The 18,180-nt window shown below is 42.3% G+C and overlaps 1 protein-coding gene across 3 annotated transcripts; it reads left to right on the top strand.

The window, feature by feature from the left end:
• The first annotated feature begins 3,627 nt into the window (after positions 1–3,627).
• On the top strand, positions 3,628–16,494 carry TSN (translin). 3 transcript variants are annotated; one of them, XM_080917588.1, is made up of 6 exons: positions 3,637–4,013; positions 5,196–5,289; positions 6,241–6,337; positions 8,436–8,551; positions 8,983–9,062; positions 13,895–16,494. In XM_080917588.1, the coding sequence occupies exons 1-6, from the start codon at positions 3,948–3,950 to the stop codon at positions 14,126–14,128; spliced, it is 687 nt and encodes a 228-aa protein (XP_080773714.1). In that variant the 5' UTR covers positions 3,637–3,947; the 3' UTR covers positions 14,129–16,494. The 3 variants fall into 3 exon arrangements, with proteins under 3 accessions (XP_080773716.1, XP_080773714.1, XP_080773715.1); XM_080917589.1 differs by having other exon boundaries at positions 3,838–3,953; XM_080917590.1 differs by lacking the exon at positions 8,983–9,062 and having other exon boundaries at positions 3,628–4,013; positions 13,895–14,117.
• The last annotated feature ends 1,686 nt before the right edge of the window (positions 16,495–18,180 follow it).

The raw sequence follows: 18,180 nt of genomic DNA, 5'->3' as shown, positions 1-18,180 counted from the left end.
TCCATGTGTGTGCACATGCATGCACACAGACACACATGAAGAAGAGTGGTGGTTTGAATAGGTGTGGCCCCCATAGACTCAAGTGTTTGAATGCTTGGCCAGTAGGGAGTGGCACTATTAGGAGATTTGGCCTTGTTGGAAGAAGTGTGTCACTGTGGAGTGGGGATTTGAGTCTCATATAAGCTCACGATGCACCCAGTGTCACGGTCCCTTTCCTCCTGCCTTTGGATCAAGATGTAGACCTGAGAGCTCCTACTTCAGCACCATGTCTGCCTGCATGCTACCATGATGATAATGAGGAGACAGAGCAGCAGGGCAGTTTCCATCTTGTCCTCTAAACTCTTAAAGCTGCTGTCCGTGGGGGAACCTCAGGAAAGGCGGCTGTCCTCGGAGAAAGTGAAACCTGCTGTATCCTGTCCTTGGAGTGATAGGCCTCCACCTTTAAGCTCTGGGAAGAGACCACCAAGTGTTCCCAACAGTTGAAAATAGGCGTAACAGCTGTGGTCAGCTTGCCACCACAGGAAAAGCTGGTTGTGATAATGGGATGAGTTAACCATTCCCAGGTCAAAAATGGCCCCTTTTAGATGTGTGGTGTCTCCTTGTTGTCTGAACAAATGCTATCTATTTGAAGGTTAACATTCCTTTACCCATTTACCCAATCATGTAACGTCAAGGCTTGAAAGCTCCAGCTTTCAAGTTTTTCTTATACAAACCCTAATCCACTAAATCAGGCATCACTTTCCTAATCCGTTGTGCAGTGAGGGCTGTGACCAGAGTCCAAACTTGAATAAAGACTCTCATGTGCTTACATCGGAGTTGTGGTCCCTGGTGGCCTCTTGGGGGTCTCACAAACCGGGCATAGCAACAACCCCTGAGACAGTAAGCCAGACACGATTACATGTTTTCCTTTATAAGAGTTGCCTCGGTCACAGTGTCATGTCACAGCAATCAAACCCTAACTAACACAGGGAGAGATTTAACAAGTTAAAAAAAATCAGGTCTTGGATGTGGTATCCTGTGGATCGCAAAGGGCAGCATTGTGGAGGCTTTAATCTAAGGTAACTTTGAATTTTCCACTGTTCGGTTTCAGTGCTGCACCTAAATGCTTCCATAATTACTTAACCAAGCTCGGCCCAATTGCAAGAATTGAGCTTATATTTTAAAAAATCTGGTCTACTTAGAGGTTCAATTTCTATTTATTATTATTATTATTATTATTGTTTTGTTTTTAGAGACAGGGTTTTTCTGTGTAGCAGAAAAAAGATGTCAAGGACTCATTTTGCAGACCAGGATGGCCTCAAACTCAGAGATCTGCCTGCTTTGGCCTCCTGAGTGCTGGGACTAGTATGCCACCACAGCAGGTTTGGGAATTGATTTTGTTTTCTTCCCTTCAGTTTAATTAAGACCCTAAGGAATGAAAAACAAGGACACTGCTGCTGCAAGGCGTGGTTGAAAGGGTTTATTGAAGGTATGAAGGGGAGAACAGCCAGAGGCATTTGGAAGAGTCTAGACTGAACCAGGAGAGGAGACAGAGGTGGGAAGAGCAGGAAAGGGACAGGAGAGGAGTGCAGGGACCAGGAGGTGGAGAGAGTGTGTGGCCATGGCTGTTGAGAAGTGCTGGGAGGAGCCAAAGGTAGGAGTCACTGAGATCTAACACTTTCTTTACCAAAACGAAACAGAAGAACACAAAACACGAGACTGGTTGTTAGAATAGAGAAGCTTCCAGATCAAAAGAACTGGTAGGAACCAGATATGGATGCCTCTTCAGAGGCTCTGCCAGAGCCATACTGGTACAGAGGAGGATGCTTGCAGATAACCATCAGACTGAACACCGGGTCCCCAATAAAGGAACCAGAGAAAGGACTGAAGGAGCTGAAAGGGTCTGCAACCCCATGGGAAGAACAACATTATCAACTAACCAAACTCACCATAGCTCTCAGGGACTAAAATACCAACCAATGAGCACACACGGAGAGACCCATGGCTCCAGATTCATACGTAGCAGAGGATAGCATTCTCTGGCATCAGTGGGAAGAGAGGCTTTTGGTTCATCAAAGGCTCATTTTCCCAGTGTAGGGGAATGCCAAGGCACTGGGGTGGAAGAGGGTGGTTCGGAGAGGGAAAGGGAGAACTTTCACAGAAGCAAGTGGGGGGGGGGAAGGGGGATGGAACTGTGTGTGGGGGGAAGGGGCTAACTTTTGAAATGTAAATACAGAGAATATCCAATAAAACCGGGGGAAAAAAAAACCCAAGCAAACCCCAAAACCAAACCAAACCAAAAAGCACAAAAAGAACCATCCCTACTCCCGTGTTCCAGCAAGGTATCTAAATTCTGGTCAGGGCTTCTTAGAATATTCCTTCCCACTTAAGTTATGAGGCAACTGGGTCCAGACATGGTCGAACACAGTTTCTGTACAAGTGGGTGTCTCGGGTAGTTCCTGCTCTTTCAAAGAAGAGTGGTTCTTTTGAGGCTAAAATAGGTATTCTAGGTTGGGGAGAGTTTGAGAGTGTCCTCCAAAGATTAGACCTTTATTTCCTTAGCGTATATTCGTGTGTGTGTGTGTGTGTGTGTGTGTGAGAGAGAGAGAGAGAGAGAGAGAGAGAGAGAGAGAGAGAGAGAGAGAGAGAGAGAATCTTGGTGACAAACCCTTAACTGCTATACCAACCGAACCTCTCCCTTTCAATGGTTAAGAGCCCTCTACTCCACTACAGAAGATATTCTTTCAAAGAAATAACAGACATTTCTCACAATAAAAGATAAAGGTGTACTCAGTATGTCTTCTTAATGCTATGTGACTTAGAGTGATAAATTGGACCAAAAAAAAAAAAAAAAAAAAAATCAAAAATCAAGGCAAAAACCTTACTGTTCTGAAATTCAGTGGCCTGATGAACCCTCCTTGAAGTAGGGTCAAAATCTCTGGAGCAGTTTGTTCTAAACTTTTTACAACCTTTCGTTCACTGATCAGGCGGAGAAGCAGCTGCCGGAGTTATAAGGTGAATTCTGGCTTCTACACGACTGCTCAAGGCTAGATCCTCAAGATACTCACTGGGAGAGTAGGATGGTTGTGAGGCAGATCATGTACAAGTACTTCAAAGCTTCGAAGCAATTTAACAGCTGAAATGTATTCATCAGTTGAAGGTTACCTTAACATTCTTTTTGGGAAGATAACTACATATATATTCTGTATGAATACACTGTAGCTGTATTCAGAGCATCAAAAGAGGTTGTGAGTCATCATCTGGTTGCTGGGAATTGAACTCAGGATCTCTGGAAGAGCAGTCAATACTCTTTAACCGTTGAGCTATCTCTCCAGCCCCGAAGATAATATTCGTATTAATACTTATTTAGATTATGGCCTTTTATTATTTATTTATCGGGTTATATTCTTTTGACATCCACACTCAGTTTCTGTATGCTCTCTGTTGAGCAGCATGCCAAGTGTTATTTTCCTCCCTTGACTGAAGTATGCATGCATATGGATAAGCAAACCGCGCCACTCACTGGCCCCGCCCCCTAAAGTCACGTGTAGCTAAGGTTCCCCCAACCTAGCTGTTTTTCTAGATGCCTATCTGCGAGTCCCCGCCCTTGGCTCCCAGTCTCCTCAATTGGAGCTGCCTATCAGCCGGCTTATGACCGCGTGCCGCCGAAGCCCCTTCGTAGGGCTGTTTCCGGAGAAGCCTCCGTGCGGGCAGCAGGCGAGGTCCGGCTCATAGTCCTGCTGTCGGGCTTCGGGATAAGCGCGCGGCGCGTCAGGCATTGCGGCGGGCAGCCCGGGCTCCGGTGCGCCGCGGCTGTGGGAAGACCCCGGTGCCAGCAGTGGCGCAAGAGGCGGTGGACGCGGCAGTAGCGACGGCGACGGGCGTTGCGAGCGAGTCCGCTACTTGCTTGTGGGTCGTACTTCTTCGGCGGTGCTCCGGTGTTGACTGGTTGTAGGGCTGCCGGCGCCATGTCTGTGAGCGAGATCTTCGTGGAGCTGCAGGGCTTTTTGGCTGCCGAGCAGGACATCCGAGAGGCGAGCCCCTTCCTCCCCATCTCCCTTTTTTCTTTTCCTAGCCAGGCTGGGCCAGTTGGTCCGGTCCTGCTCGGTCTCTCGTTTTCGGGCCCTATGGGTTTAGGTTAGGCCGCCTCTCGGTTCCGGATTCGACTTCTCAGCATCATGTACTTCTTTGAGTCAGTTTTCCTATTTCATTATTCCAGTCCCAGGCTGGTTAACGGTCGTGGCTAACCAGCACACCTTTTGTATATTGGCTGCTAGTATTTTTTTTCTTTTTCTTCCCATAAGCTCTTAAGGTTTTTCCTTAAACAAAAAGCTCTCCTGTAGCTTGTCATCCCACATAGAATTAAAAACAAAACAAAACAAAACAAAACAAAAAAAACCAAAAAAAAGCTAGATTCTACTGTGGCTCACCAGGTCTCTTTTCCCGCTTTTATTCTATTTACCACTCGTTACTGTGTGTGTGGTCAAATTTAACTTTTTCATTTGTCTATGCTCCAGATATTGACCTGTTTGAAGACTCTGTTGTACTAATTGCTTTTGCTAGAATTAGTTTATTTCCCGCTCTCTCTGACTTTTCCTTTTGTGCCCGAGACAGGTTCTTATATTGATATTATAGCCTGGGTGGTCTCGAACTTGAACCTTCAGCGTTTTCAGTGCTGAAATTACACGGACACTATTTATAGACCTCATCTTGACTTTACAACGTAAAGGATTGCTTTCCTGTTAGCTTCTAAAATCTCGAGAAATTAAATATTTATCTGTCTTGTTTATTAAATTGCTAGAAGGGATCGCTTGCTTCTCTGATGTTTGCATGATGCCCATCAGTAAATGTGCTCAGAGAATGTTTGTAAAATGAATGAATGAAAGAAAACCAATCAACAGTTGTATTTAAGTTTTTGTTCTATAAACAACATTTACATTGCCAGTTATTCATTTTTATAGTATCTCAGTTGGGTTCTTGAGTAGGTGGCTATTTTTCTTTCATGGCTACCTGGAGATTGAGGTGTTTTAGCAGCTCCTTGAGTTGTGACAAGAAGAAATTAGTGGAAGAGTTTGGGTTCATGCCTGAAGAATCCCCTGTGAAAGTCCTGAGAGTTGTGACTGAATGTGAGGGAGTGGTAGCATGTTTGTAGGAGTGAGAGTGACTGTTGAGGGTTATACTGACCTTACCTGCTTTTTATTTTTAATTCTCTCTAGGAAATACGAAAAGTTGTACAGAGTTTAGAACAAACTGCTCGAGAGATTTTGACCCTACTTCAAGGGGTCCATCAGGGAACTGGGTTTCAGGACAGTAAGTTTTTTGCCTTGATTTTTGAAAAAAAATTTTTTTTTTTTGTCCAATGTATCACTCTAAGTCATGTTCCATTAAGAAGGCATACTGAGTACACCTTTGTCATTTACTGTGAGGAATGTCCGTTATGCTTTTTATAATTATGAGTGAAAATTGGAGAATATTGGTTTGGTCTTTTTAAGGATTTATGGTATTCTTGATATTTTGGTTGCTTTTCCATGCGTGTATAGTGTGGTTTAAATAGGGATGTTGTTTTGTTATGATAGTCTAATTGTGTGTGTGTGTGAGAGAGAGACAGACAGACAGACAGAGAGACAGTGAGCGAGCACACTACCTGTGCTGGTGGTGTGGTCTGTGTGTGAGACAGGAGTCTTGCTTTGTTGCCTAGGCTGATGTCCAGTTGTGTCCCTCTCACCTGACCCTCAGACTTCAGTGAGTTTCATTGCAGTTAGCAGATTTGAGTCTTTGTGTGTTTTAGTGAATGCTTCTAATGATTGAATGCCCTTTAATATATATTTGTAGATAATAAAGTGCCAGGTCTAAAATGTTCAAAAATTCATGTCAAGTCAGCTCTTTGTTGAGATTTTAATGTCAGGTTAGACATGGAATTCTTTTGTAAGATGCAGCCAGCATCTAAAGTTTTTTTTTTTTTTTTTTTTGAGATAACGCAACTTACAGGCTTCCAAGACAAGTGATTTATGCTATAGTGTAGAGTTTATCAGTCTGAGAATAGTCTGTAAAGCTCTTTTTTTTTTTTTTTTTAACATGGGAGGTAGAAACAGTCTTAATTTTTGGTATCTGAGGGCTTACAGGAGAAGTAGTTGAGGAATAATGGTCTCCGATTTTAAGTTGATTAATGTCCACATAGACTTTAGAGATTGTTAAGCAAGAGCTGTATTGGCAGTTTGGTAAGTTTTTCATTATTAAGTATTGTTATTTTTTTATGATCAGTTCCAAAGAGGTGCTTGAAAGCTCGAGAACATTTCAGCACGGTAAAGACACATCTAACATCCCTGAAGACCAAGTTCCCTGCTGAGCAGTATTACAGGTTTGTAAGGAAAACAGCGCTATTTTATAACATGGTTTTGAGAAAGGAGAAATACAGTGATTGGATAATTACTTATGAATAGGCAAAAGTCTTTGCAGAAGGAACAACAAAGAATCCCATTGATAATGGTGGCAGCAAAACCAGTGTTTTTTCCTTCGTTTTACTACAATTTTTAAGGAAACCATTACTTAAAAAAAACTATTACTGTTTTGAGATTGTAATTTGATTTCAACATTTCTCCCTTTCCTTTCATTCCTTCAAGCCTTCATATTCTTCTTCCATTCTTCCTCAAATTCATGGCCTCTTCTCTTGCTAAGTGCATGCATATATATATTTTGACCCTATTTCAAGGTGTCTGTTGGGGCACTGGATTGCAGGACAGTAAGTTTTTTGCTTTGATTTCCAAGGTTTTTATCCAATTTTATCAAACTCTAGTAAGTCACTTTTCACTAAAAAGACATGCCGAGTAGGTCTGTGTCATTTTATTGTATGAAATATGTTATGCTTTCTTTATAGTGAGTAAAATTGTTATACATTGTTGAATGTACAATATTCTTAATTTTAAGATTATACTATTTGTATATCAGTAGTAAAGAAATACTGCTAGTTGTGATTATGAAATGCAGCTTTGGAAATGATTTGGATTTCATAGATGTTAAACTGAAAACAACTACATTTCTGTGTTTCTGAACTATGATACATAAGAATCAAAAAATTTCTGCTTTTCTTTTTTTGTTTTTTTAAAGATTTGTTATTAAGTGTACTGTAGCTGTGTTCAGACACACCAGAAGAGGGCATCAGACCCCATTACAGATGTTTGTGAACCACTGTGTAGTTGCTGGGAATTGAACTCCAGACCTCTGGAAGAGCAGTCAGTGCTCTTAACCATGCAGCCATCTTTCCCACCCTCTTTCTTTTTTGGTTAGCAAACATGCTTTTTAAGATATACATACAGTTAATACGTGCAATATGTATGCACAGGGTGTGGATTGGTAAACCACTGGTGAGAGGAAAGGATTATTCTGTCACATAGTTGTATTTGGGTTTTACCTTTAGCAACCCTGTAAGTGTAAGAGCAATGGGGTGTAGTGGCTTACCCTTGTAGTTGCAGGACTTTTGATGTAGAGGCAAGGGGATTAGGAATTTAAAGGCATCCCTGGCTATATTAGTGAATTCAAAGTCAGCTAGGTGAGATCCTGTCTCAAAACAAGCAGAAACCAAAACAGATTTCTGAGTGAGAAGTCCAGACAGTAAAGCTGGCAGGATGAAAGACGACCTGTAGGTCATTCACCAGCTGTGCTGGAGCTGGTTTTCTTGTCCTGTGTCTATTTTCTATTGAGTACCTTTCATTTATTTTTTATTTTTTATTTTAAAAAAGACAAGGTACTGCTATGTAGTCCTGGCTGGTCTGAAATGTGCTGTATAGACCAGGTGCTGACCTTAAATTATTAGTAATCCTTCTGCCTTGGCCGTCCAAGTCCTGAGATACAAGTGCCATCATGACTAGCACTTTATTTATTTATCTATTATCTGGCTGTTTGTTCATTGAATCAAGAGTTTTGCTACGCAGCCTGGACCATCTATTTATTTGTTTATTTACTAATTTATTTGTTCATTGAATCAGTTTAGCTGTGTAGCCTGGGCCATCCTCAACATGAGATCTCCTGTCTTAGCCACCAAATTTATGCTGTTTGCGGAGCAGAACCCAGGGCTTTGTGTGTACTAAGCTAACCACTCTGACAGCTGCGCCTGCCCTCATTCATAGCCTTTAACATTCTTATTTTTATTTGCCTCTAAGACTATTGAAAACCTTTGGTCAAATTGTTGAGCGGTCTTTAGTTTTAATTTTCATTTCAATGAAACATTGGATTGTGCTTCTTATTGGTTATACTTACAGGTAAATACTCTGACTTCCAACTTGTCGGATTCATGCCACATCCATTTAATGTATTTGAGTGCTGAGTTGCTTCTTTCTGTTTTATATATTGTGTTTTTCATTTGCAGAAAAACTATTTCTAAGCTGTTGGGCTGAGCCCTATTAAGTGTGTTTTTGTGGCAGTCCTTCACCTTGCACTTGCTGTGCCATTGGTTTCTGCAGGTTTCATGAGCATTGGCGGTTTGTGCTTCAGCGCCTCGTCTTCCTGGCGGCGTTCGTGGTGTATTTGGAAACAGAGACCCTGGTGACCCGAGAGGCTGTTACAGAGATTCTTGGTAGTAAGTGTCTCTGTAGAATCATGAACATTAGCTTAGGTTTTGGTGAGGGGTAGACTATTTCTATCTCTGAGTGTGTGTTCATGCTGTTTGTGTGTGTGTGTGTTTGTATGTGTGTGTCTGGTCAGAGGGACTACTTTGGGTGTTCTTCCTTAGGCATATTTAATTATTTGATGGGTGCATGGACGGTGTGATGCTCATGTGAGCTCTGACAGCGTGGGTGTTGGTTCCCTTCCATCGTGCCAGTCAGTTCCCAGCACTGAACTGAGCTTGTCAGGCTTGGCAGTGAGCATGAAGCGTGTGTTACCTGTGAGTGGTTAAGGGTGGGAACACCTAACAAGCTAGGGAGGATTTTTGTGCATGTGTATATTTATTCTTTGTCTTACAGTGCTCTTATATCATTACTGTCCTGTATTTTGAATTTTTTTTTGTAGTTGAACCAGATCGGGAAAAAGGATTTCATCTGGATGTGGAAGATTATCTTTCAGGAGTTTTAATTCTTGCCAGTGAACTGGTAAGAAGTGTGTGTGTTTGACTGGTAGTCCTGTGTGTGCAAGTACATATTGGGGTTCAGGAATCACCACACAAACCACTAAGACTCCAGTCTCAGTCAAACAGGGCTGGTTTATTGAGCACATACCCCAAGACTGACAGTCAGGGCTGTAGCCAGATCTGGGAGCTGAAAAACAATGACCTGCAACATTTTTCAGGCTTAACTTATAAAGGAAAAATATCACAGTGAGCTCATGTGCAGGTGCAGGAAATATTGCCTATTGGTCGGCTCTGACTTAAGCTATTTTGGCTCGATAGACAGAACAGTTTTAACTGACCTTTATTCTGATTGGTCCTAGTGGAGCTTATGGTTGGGAAATTTTTAAGATTAGAAAAACCTCAGAACATACAGAACATATTGGGTGTGTGGTCAGCGTGACCCTGCTCTGAGTCAGGCTGTTTTTCTGGGTCAGGCATGGAACAAAGTGGGTACAGCTATGCTAGAGGGACAGGCTTCAACAGTGTACACCTAGAGGCCAGAGGACAACCTGTGCCATTCTTTGTGCTGGCTGCCTTTTTTTTCTTTATTGGGAAGAAAAAAAGTTGTGTTTAGTGTGTATGTATGTACCTGGCATGTGCATGGAGATCACAGGACAAATTTTAGTAGGTTCTTTGTTCCACTGTGTGGGTCCTGGAGATGGAATTCAGATCGTTAGGCTTGTTGGCAACCATTTACCCTTTGAACTATTTTGTAGGCTCAAACTTGTTCCTGTGAGACAGGGTCTTTCTGGCCTGAAGTTCATCAAATAGGCTAGGCCGGTGGGCTAGCCAGAAGGTCTCAGATTTTTGCCTGTCCCCATCTTCCCAAATTTCGGATTATAAGTACATGGCATCATGAATAACTTGTTTAAACATGGATTCTAGGGCTTACACTCAGATCCTGATGCTTGCAAGCAAACACTTTATTAATGGACCTCCAGCATACCAGGCACTGTTTTGAATTTCCTGCTTCTGGTTCATTTTTAGTTCTTCAAATGGCTGCCTGAACTGAGGAAGTTTTCGGGTCTTTTTAGGCTGTAGAGGGATTTTAATCTGGCATCGTGGTTACTCTGGCTGGAATACAGACACATTCTTTTTTTTTAAAAGATTTATTTATTATATGAGTACACTGTAGCTGTCTTCAGACACACCAGAAGAGGGCATCAGATCTTATTACAGATGGTTGTGAGTCACCATATGATTGCTGGGAATTGAGTTCAGGACCTCTGGAAGAGCAGTCAGTGCTCTTAACCACTGAACCATCTCTCCAGCCCACAGACCCACTCTGAATATTCATCTTTAATCCCAAACAATGACGATAAAGTTAGTTTGTAGAAGGAAGCACCTATGTTTGAAAGTGAAGTCTAATTGAGCAGCATACCAAGTGACAAATCAGAGAAAGGTTTGACAGAATAGGATATGCCCATGTTCATGAGAACAGAGACGAGGAAAGAGAGGCTACCTATGAGAGAGCAGTGCCGAGAGAAAAGGAGAAAGGGCAGTTTTACTGGGAGACTTTTACAGAGTCAGGCTGAAGCGAGAACAAGCTAGACACAGGTGAAGACAGAGCTAGACATGGGCTAGAGAATGAGAAGAAGCCAGAAGATTAGAACAGATTGCCAAAGTTAGTGTGAACCAGAAGATTAGAACAGATTGCCAAAGTTAGTGTGAACCAGAAGATTAGAACAGATTGCCAAAGTTAGTGTGAACCAGAAGATTAGAACAGATTGCCAAAGTTAGTGTGAGGCCAAGCAGAGCAGTTCAGTCAGAAGTTGAAAAGAGCTAGTTTGAATCAGTCAGTGTGTAGAGGAGTTTTGAACCAGAACAGCTGCGTTGACCTGCCAGACAGCCAGAGTTAAGAAAGACTTAGAAAGGGTGAACTTATTCAGTCTCAGAGGCTGAAAACATTTTAGGCCTAGATACTGTAGATTGTACGGAGGCTAGAAGCTTCCAGGACTAGGCCTAGGTAAGTAAACTGAGGCAGTAAGCCTTGGAGATGGCAATTACATTAGGTAAATAAAAGTTGCTTTTATATCTAGCAGTCATGAGGTAATCATTGACTGCATTGTATATGACATAGTCAACAAGGTAGAGTCAGAAAAATACCAGTTCAGATGTCAAGGGAAGGAGTTGTATACATTTACTAATGGGCACCTTTTGTTGTTGCTTTTTTTTTTTTTTTTAATGGAGGCAGGGTTCCTGGCTGTCCTAGAATTCGATTTATAGACAGGCTGGCCTTGAGTTCACCAAAATCTACTTGCCTCTGCCTCCCGAGTGCTGGCATTAAAGGTGTACTACCTCCTGGACTAATGAGTACCCTTTTTTGAGACAAGATTTTCTGAAACCCAAATGGGCTTTGAGTTTACTATGCAGCTATGTAGCTGAGGGTGACATTGAACTCTTGGTTCTTCTGCCTCTACCTTCCAAGTGTTGTGATTTATGAAGTTTTAATGTAAAAGATTTTAATACCTACCCCTTTCTCTTAGAAGTGTCAAGACGTTCATTTCTGACAGCTATATTAATTCATAGAGTAATTTTGGAGAACAGTTTAAATGTGTAGGTTATTTTTATTCTTTGAGACTGGGTCTTGTGCTTCCCAGGCTACCCTGGAACTTGTGATTCTCTTCAGCCTCCTGGGTGCAGGATTCTAGGAGTGTGCTGCCACTTCAGCTGCTGGATGCATTAGTTTTTATCTTTATTCTCTTAATCTGCCTTAGCTTGAAATTGTTCTCAAAATAATTCTCTAGACAATACAAATTTTTCAAGAGATTTGACATGACACAGCCTGCATAGCCTTTAGAGGTAGAAATTTTGTAATGTGTTTTATTTTATGTTTAAAGGTCTGCTGCCTGCATGTATATCTGTGCACTAGATGCCAAAAGGCCAGAAGAGGGTCTGTATGTCTATAACATCCCTTGGAGTTATAGACAGTTATGAGCCATTATGTGGGTGCTGAGAATTGAACCCAGGTCTTTCTGAATAACAGTGCTTTTAACACTGAACCATTTCTCTAGCCCATTGTTTTTTGTACCATTACTGTGTTTGTGTGTAGTGTGTATATGAGCATAGGTGTGCTGAGTGGGTGGCATTGTGTGGAGGTCAGGATAACTTTGTGCAGTCTGTTCATCCATCTCTTCTTGGGTTAGAAGCTCATGATGCTAGGCTTATGTGGCAAGTGCCTATATTCACTGAGCTGTTTCATTGGCCTCACTGTGTGGGTTTTTGAGAAACTACCCCAAGCTGGGCTTGATGGCATGTGCCTGTAATCCCAGGACTTGGAAGGTTCATTGGAGTGATTTCTGGGAGTTGGAGGCCAGTCTGCTACAGAGTGAAACTGTTTCACATCCCTGGAGATGGAAACAGAGATGTCTATTTTGATGGTTCTTTTGAACTTTGGCTTGGATCCTTCTAGCTTTCTGGAAATTTACAGCTGTGTTATAACCAGTAGGAGGAACAGGGATTTCCTTCCTGGGCATAGGAAGGAAAGGTGAACCCTTCCTGTTAAGGAACATTTTGTTTTGTTTTGTTTTCTTCAAGATAGGGTCTCACTATGTGGCTCTGGCTGTTTAGGAACTCACTGTTTAAATCAGGCTGGCTTTGAATTCACAGAAATACACCTGCTTCTGCCTCCTATTGTTAGGATGAAAGGTATGTATCACTGTGCTCATCTAAGGGTGTTCATTTGAAGTACTATATATAACTGTTTTTGAGACAGAGTCTTATATAACTGACATGGATCTCAAAACTTCCTCTGTAGCCAAGATGTCCACCTCCCAAGAACTGTGATTGCAGGCATTTGTCCCCACAGTTGGTTACATAATGCTGGGGATGCAGCCCAGGGCTTCCTGCGTGCTAGGCACTAGCATACCAGCTGAGCTACCTTTCCATCCAGCTTCTGTTTGAGTGCTGGGCTATGGCTCAGACACTTGCCTAACATGTAGAACACCAGGGTTCCATTTACAGCATTGCAAAATTGAACAAACAAACAAAAAACCCAAAAAACCCAGCCTATCTTGTGGTTGTTAGTGTGGAGCCAGCTTTGGCATCTCTTGGGTATGTGTAAGGGTCAGTGAAAATTTGAGATATTTTCAACATGGAAGTAGGCTGCTGGGAAAAGGTCTCATAGTTTACAAATAGAGCACACAGGTGTTAGCTCAAGAGAGGCGTAAAGACTTATTGCTACGGACACTGATCGGCAAGCTTGAACTGTCCTGCTCTTAGTGGCTGGGGTGAAGTGTCCTGAATACTGTGTGTTGGAGTGGACTGAACTGGTAGCTCAGGGAAGCCTGGCAAAATGGATAGAACTCATGGGGAAGGAGATCTTGAGTTAAGTCTTGCAATCCTACCTGGCCTTCAAGATGGTTGAGCTGACTTAGTTTTGACTTGTCTGTCTTATTAATTCTAGGTGATCAGATAAGCTCTCAGTAGTATATTATAGATAAGTGATCATGTGACCCATGTTTGAAAAGATACGTTACTGTGATTGCGGTGACATGTTTCTGTTCTGTACAAAAGCTGCTCTGCTGTGAAAATGACATTTGCATAACTTAACTTTATTTCATAATAGCCAGCTGAAGGCATTAGAGAGATTTTAGAAGATGCTAATTATATCCATCACTTGCAGTAGACATTGTTTCAATTTGGTGGTGTTAGTTTTAGAGAAACCTTCTATTTTAATGTGCTTACATGTAAGTACCTTGAATATAGAACATCAGTTCAGTGTAGGTGTTTAAATTTGAACTTCTAGTTGTGATTAGTGGAAAGGTGCCAAGGGAGAAACTACATAGTAATGCACCCACTTTCTTTCTTGTGCAGTCGAGGCTGTCTGTCAACAGTGTCACTGCTGGAGACTACTCCCGGCCCCTTCACATCTCTACTTTCATCAATGAGCTGGATTCAGGTTTTCGCCTTCTCAATCTGAAAAACGACTCCCTGAGGAAGCGCTATGACGGCTTGAAGTATGATGTGAAGAAAGTAGAGGAGGTGGTCTACGACCTTTCCATCCGAGGCTTCAATAAGGAGACAGCAGCGGCTTGTGGTGAAAAATAGGAGCTTTTCCCTGCGGCTGGCCTGGCTGGCTTGGCAGTTGCCAGGGAGGGCTAGCACAGTGCCTCTTCCCGTAGTTAGCACACCAGTTGCTAAACACTGCGCTTTATTTTCGTAACCAGCTGTGTGGTGTGGGTATCAGAATTGAAATACTTTTTGGATCTAAAAAAAAGAAAAGAAAAAAGAAAAAAAAAACCTTTCCACGGATGGGGTTTTGAGGTTTCAGTGAACTTGCTGTGTTGTCCTTGTAGTACCATTTTGTCAACAGTGTAAATGTTGGTCTCTTGGTAAAAGTCCTTTTCTTGCTTACCTGACCGTTGATGTACTGATTGACAGGTTTGCTGTCTTGTTTGTGATTCTCCCAGAAGTAAGCAATGATGTTTTCTAGGTCTGGATTAGTCCTACATTTCCAGTTGTAGCCTGGATACAGTGTGAGACTAGAATGTCTGACAAGCAAAGGAACTTTGTTTCTCCATTTTATGTTAGGCCTGGTAAGTTAGTTGGATTTTTTTTTTTTTTTTTTTTTTTTTTTTGGCCTAGGAAATTTGAGGCCCCAATTCTCTCCCTGCTACCAAAATACAGCAGATGAAACTGTACAGTCCAACTCAGCAAGGTCAAGGTAGAAAGACCCTCTGTTAAAGGGGTGTGGTGATGTCTTGTGTTGGGTTAGTGCACCTGTCTTCTGACTCACCTTACATCCCACCTGTCTGCAGTAGCTAGCAGTAAGTCTTAAGCCTGTCTTGAGCTAACACTCAGTGTGCTATATTTGCAAACTATGAGAACTCCCCCACCTAGCCAGCTAGAACTGGTCAGGGAATAGAAAGCCACCCTTAGGCATTCATTCATTGTCTGTACTGAGGAGTGTCTTCTTAGAGAATCAGTACTATTTGGTGTAGAAAAAAGTAAAATTTGGCTTTAAAAAATTCATGTCATTGGCAGTATTTTTTGGAAAAAGAAATTGCAGGTTGTGATTCTATCAGTAGATTTAAAATGTATAGTTTAGGTTGTCATGTAAACTGGGCTCCCGCCCCTCTCCTTTCCAGATAGCGTATCTGGCCATTTTAGAATAGACGTGAGATGTTTAAAGTCAAGGCTGGTGATGAAGCTTTAGTGACAGACTTGCTTGTCAGCTGTGAGGCACCAGTTCATCTCTAGAGATTTAAAACCCTGAAAAACCCAACAGAAACAGTGCAGTTTTTTTTTTTTTTTTTGTACCCTCTGACAGGAAGTTGCTTGCATTACCTGTATAACACAAGTATTTAGGGGTGTTATCCTTTCTTGCTTGGTAGCAGTTTGGGCTGCATGTTTGTGCAGTGGGATATATGACACTGGTTTTATCAGGCCATGGTTAAAGGCTGACTGGAAATTGGGGCCTTAAAGTGCAGATACACAGGAGGCTGAGTCAGAAGGATGGCAAATTCAAGGTTTTACGGGGTAGCCTAGCTAATTGAGTGAGATCCTATGACAGAAAACAACCAAAAAGACTGGTGTATGTTTCAGTGACTATTTGCCTCACTGTTTGAGGCATTGGGTTCAACCAATTGTGCAGTGGGGTGGTATGAGGCTGACTCTAATTTCTCACCTCGAGGGATTTACTGTGATTGCTGTATATTGTTAGACATGTAGACTAGCCTTCTTCATGGTTCTTTTTGCAGGGTTAGAATAAGGTATTAGGTTATTTTTGTTAGTTTGCCCTTTGAGACTGATAGTCCAGGCTGGCCTGGAACTTACACCTCTGCTTCCATTTCCTGAGTATAGGTTTAGGCTCTTGAATGTGTCTGGAAAGGTAGGAGGCTTTTTAGCTGCATGGTCAGTTAGAGACAGGAGGTTCCACAGGCTCTTGCTTTGTTGCTTAAGTGTGGGTTTTGCTAGACATCATTAAAGCTCTTGCCAAAAGATTCATCTTTTCCTTTTTAGAGACAGACTATGTGATGTCCTGCCTGCAGTATTGTGTAGGCTGTTCTCAAGCTCCTGGGCTGAAGCCCTCCTCTTGCCTCAGCCTTTAGGCAGCTGGGACTTTAGGTCTGTGCCACCATACATAACCTTGAAATTCAGTTTCAGATGCAATGAAAAAAATTCACTTAAAAGTGAAGGGGTATGTTCTGGTGTTGTGATTCCACATGAGAGTTTAGAAGTGTCATGTTGATAATTAGTTGTGTTTGTTGCTGGCTTGTAAAGCAATAAAATGGTTTTGGTCTCTTTGTAAAGTAGTGTGTTGCTGTTTGAACTCTTCTCTATGGAGAACAATTGTTCATGTCCCCTGGAGGCAGAAAACCTCAGTGGTAAGCTTGAGATGTTGTGTAATGGGGACACCAACAAAAATCACTAGCCACTCACAGGCTTTAATGTAAGTACAGATAATGTCTGTGTGATCCACCTCCATGAGGAAATTAAAGCTGCTTGATTGAAGATGTTAAGAAATATTGCCTCTGGTTTTAGTAATTTGTTTTGATGACCTGTGGATTAACCTCAGGTCCTCACATATGCTAAACATGCATTCTGCCACTGAGGTACACAGCTCCCAAAACTACTCACTTATATTTTGAGACAGGGTCTCCTGTAGCCCAGGCTGGCCTTCAATTTACTGTGTAGCTGAGGTGATTTTGGACTTCTACCCCGAGCGCCCAGTTTGCAGGTGTGTTCCCTAACACCTGGTTTCTGTCATGCAGGGGGTCAAGTCCAGGGCTCTGTGCTTGCTAGGCAAACATTTTACCAGTTGATGCATAGCCCAGCCTCAACACTATTTTCCAATTTTGGAAAACTAGGTAGGGCAGCTGGAGAGATGGCTCAGCAATTAGGAGTAAGCACAGCTCTTCAGAGTTGGGTTTTCAGCACCCATGTCCGAATGGTGGCTCAGCCGCCTGTAAATTGTTTTTACCTATACAGTACTTACTACAGTGGCCTTGACAGTTAATCTTTATTGTCAATTTGACTGGATGTGGGATCAATTAAAAGACATCTCTAGTTGGGTACAGCAGAGTATGTCCAGGGAGGGCTAAGTCATCTTTGGCAGCAGCCCTGCTAGCCTTCAGTCCCTGCTGGTGGGTGTCCCCTCTGCTGCTGCCACCAGCTGGGCAGTTGCATCCACATGTCCACATCCTTATACAGATACACATGCATGCATGTTGTTTAAAATAAAAATCTTTAAAAAAAACAACAAAGCTGAAAAAGAAAAGGGCCTGTTGAGATTCTTCAGTGGGGAAGGCACTTGCTACCAAGCCCGATAACCTGAGTTAATTTTCAGGATCCCACATGGTCTAGAGAGAGAATAGACTCCCATGAGTTGTTCTTTGAATTACACACAAATGCACACACAAATAATAAATGCTGTACTAAAAGGCACCTAGAAAGACAGCCTAGCTCCTGGGTAGGCTAAAGAGCTGCTTGGCTGGGTTTTTTCTGAAGCTTTCTTTATTGGGACTGAACTAACTTTCTTCTTTCAACTGTAGCTTCCTAGCTAGAAGTATATATATATTTTAAGATTTATTTATTTATTGTATGTATGTAATTACACTGTAGCTGTCTTCAGATTCACCAGAAGAGGGCATCAGATCCCATTACAGATGGTTGTGAGCCACCATGTGGTTGCTGGGAATTGAACTCAGGACTTATAGAAGAGCCATCTCTGCAGCCCCTTTTCCGCCCCTTTTAAGTATCTAGTTGTAGTCAGGTTCTCTAGAGGAACAGAACTCTTAGAATGAATATAAGAGGAGGTTTATTAGATTGGCTTAGTTTTACCAGAGAATATACACTGGAGGCTTAGGCTTAGTTGCCCAGGTCTGGATGCTCCAGTAGTAAAGAAAGGCCTGGAGGATTCCTCAGAGCTGCTGGTCTTCAGTGGGCATTGGAAGGCTGATGATGCCAGGGTCTGACTTTATTGAAGGTGACTGCTGGTGGCAGCAGCAAAGGGGATGCTCACTAGCAGGGACTGAAGGCTAGCAGAGCTGCTGCCAGAGGTGCCTAAGGGTCTTACCCCTTAGCCCTTCCTGGACATACTCTGCTGTACCCAACTAGAAATGTATCTTTTAATTGATCCCACATCTAGTCAAATTGAC

Source organism: Micromys minutus, assembly GCF_963924665.1.
Source record: "Micromys minutus genome assembly, chromosome: 6".
Taxonomy (NCBI): domain Eukaryota; kingdom Metazoa; phylum Chordata; class Mammalia; order Rodentia; family Muridae; genus Micromys; species Micromys minutus.
This window is presented reverse-complemented; position numbering and strand designations above follow the sequence as displayed.

Bases quoted from the DNA above. Each gene is read 5' to 3' on its own strand.
- TSN (XM_080917588.1), top strand. From the start codon at position 3,948: ATGTCTGTGAGCGAGATCTTCGTGGAGCTGCAGGGCTTTTTGGCTGCC. The intron at 4,014-5,195 runs GCGAGCCCCTTC...AATTCTCTCTAG, and splicing joins CCGAGCAGGACATCCGAGAG to GAAATACGAAAAGTTGTACA. The intron at 8,552-8,982 runs GTAAGTGTCTCT...TTTTTTTTGTAG, and splicing joins TGTTACAGAGATTCTTGGTA to TTGAACCAGATCGGGAAAAA.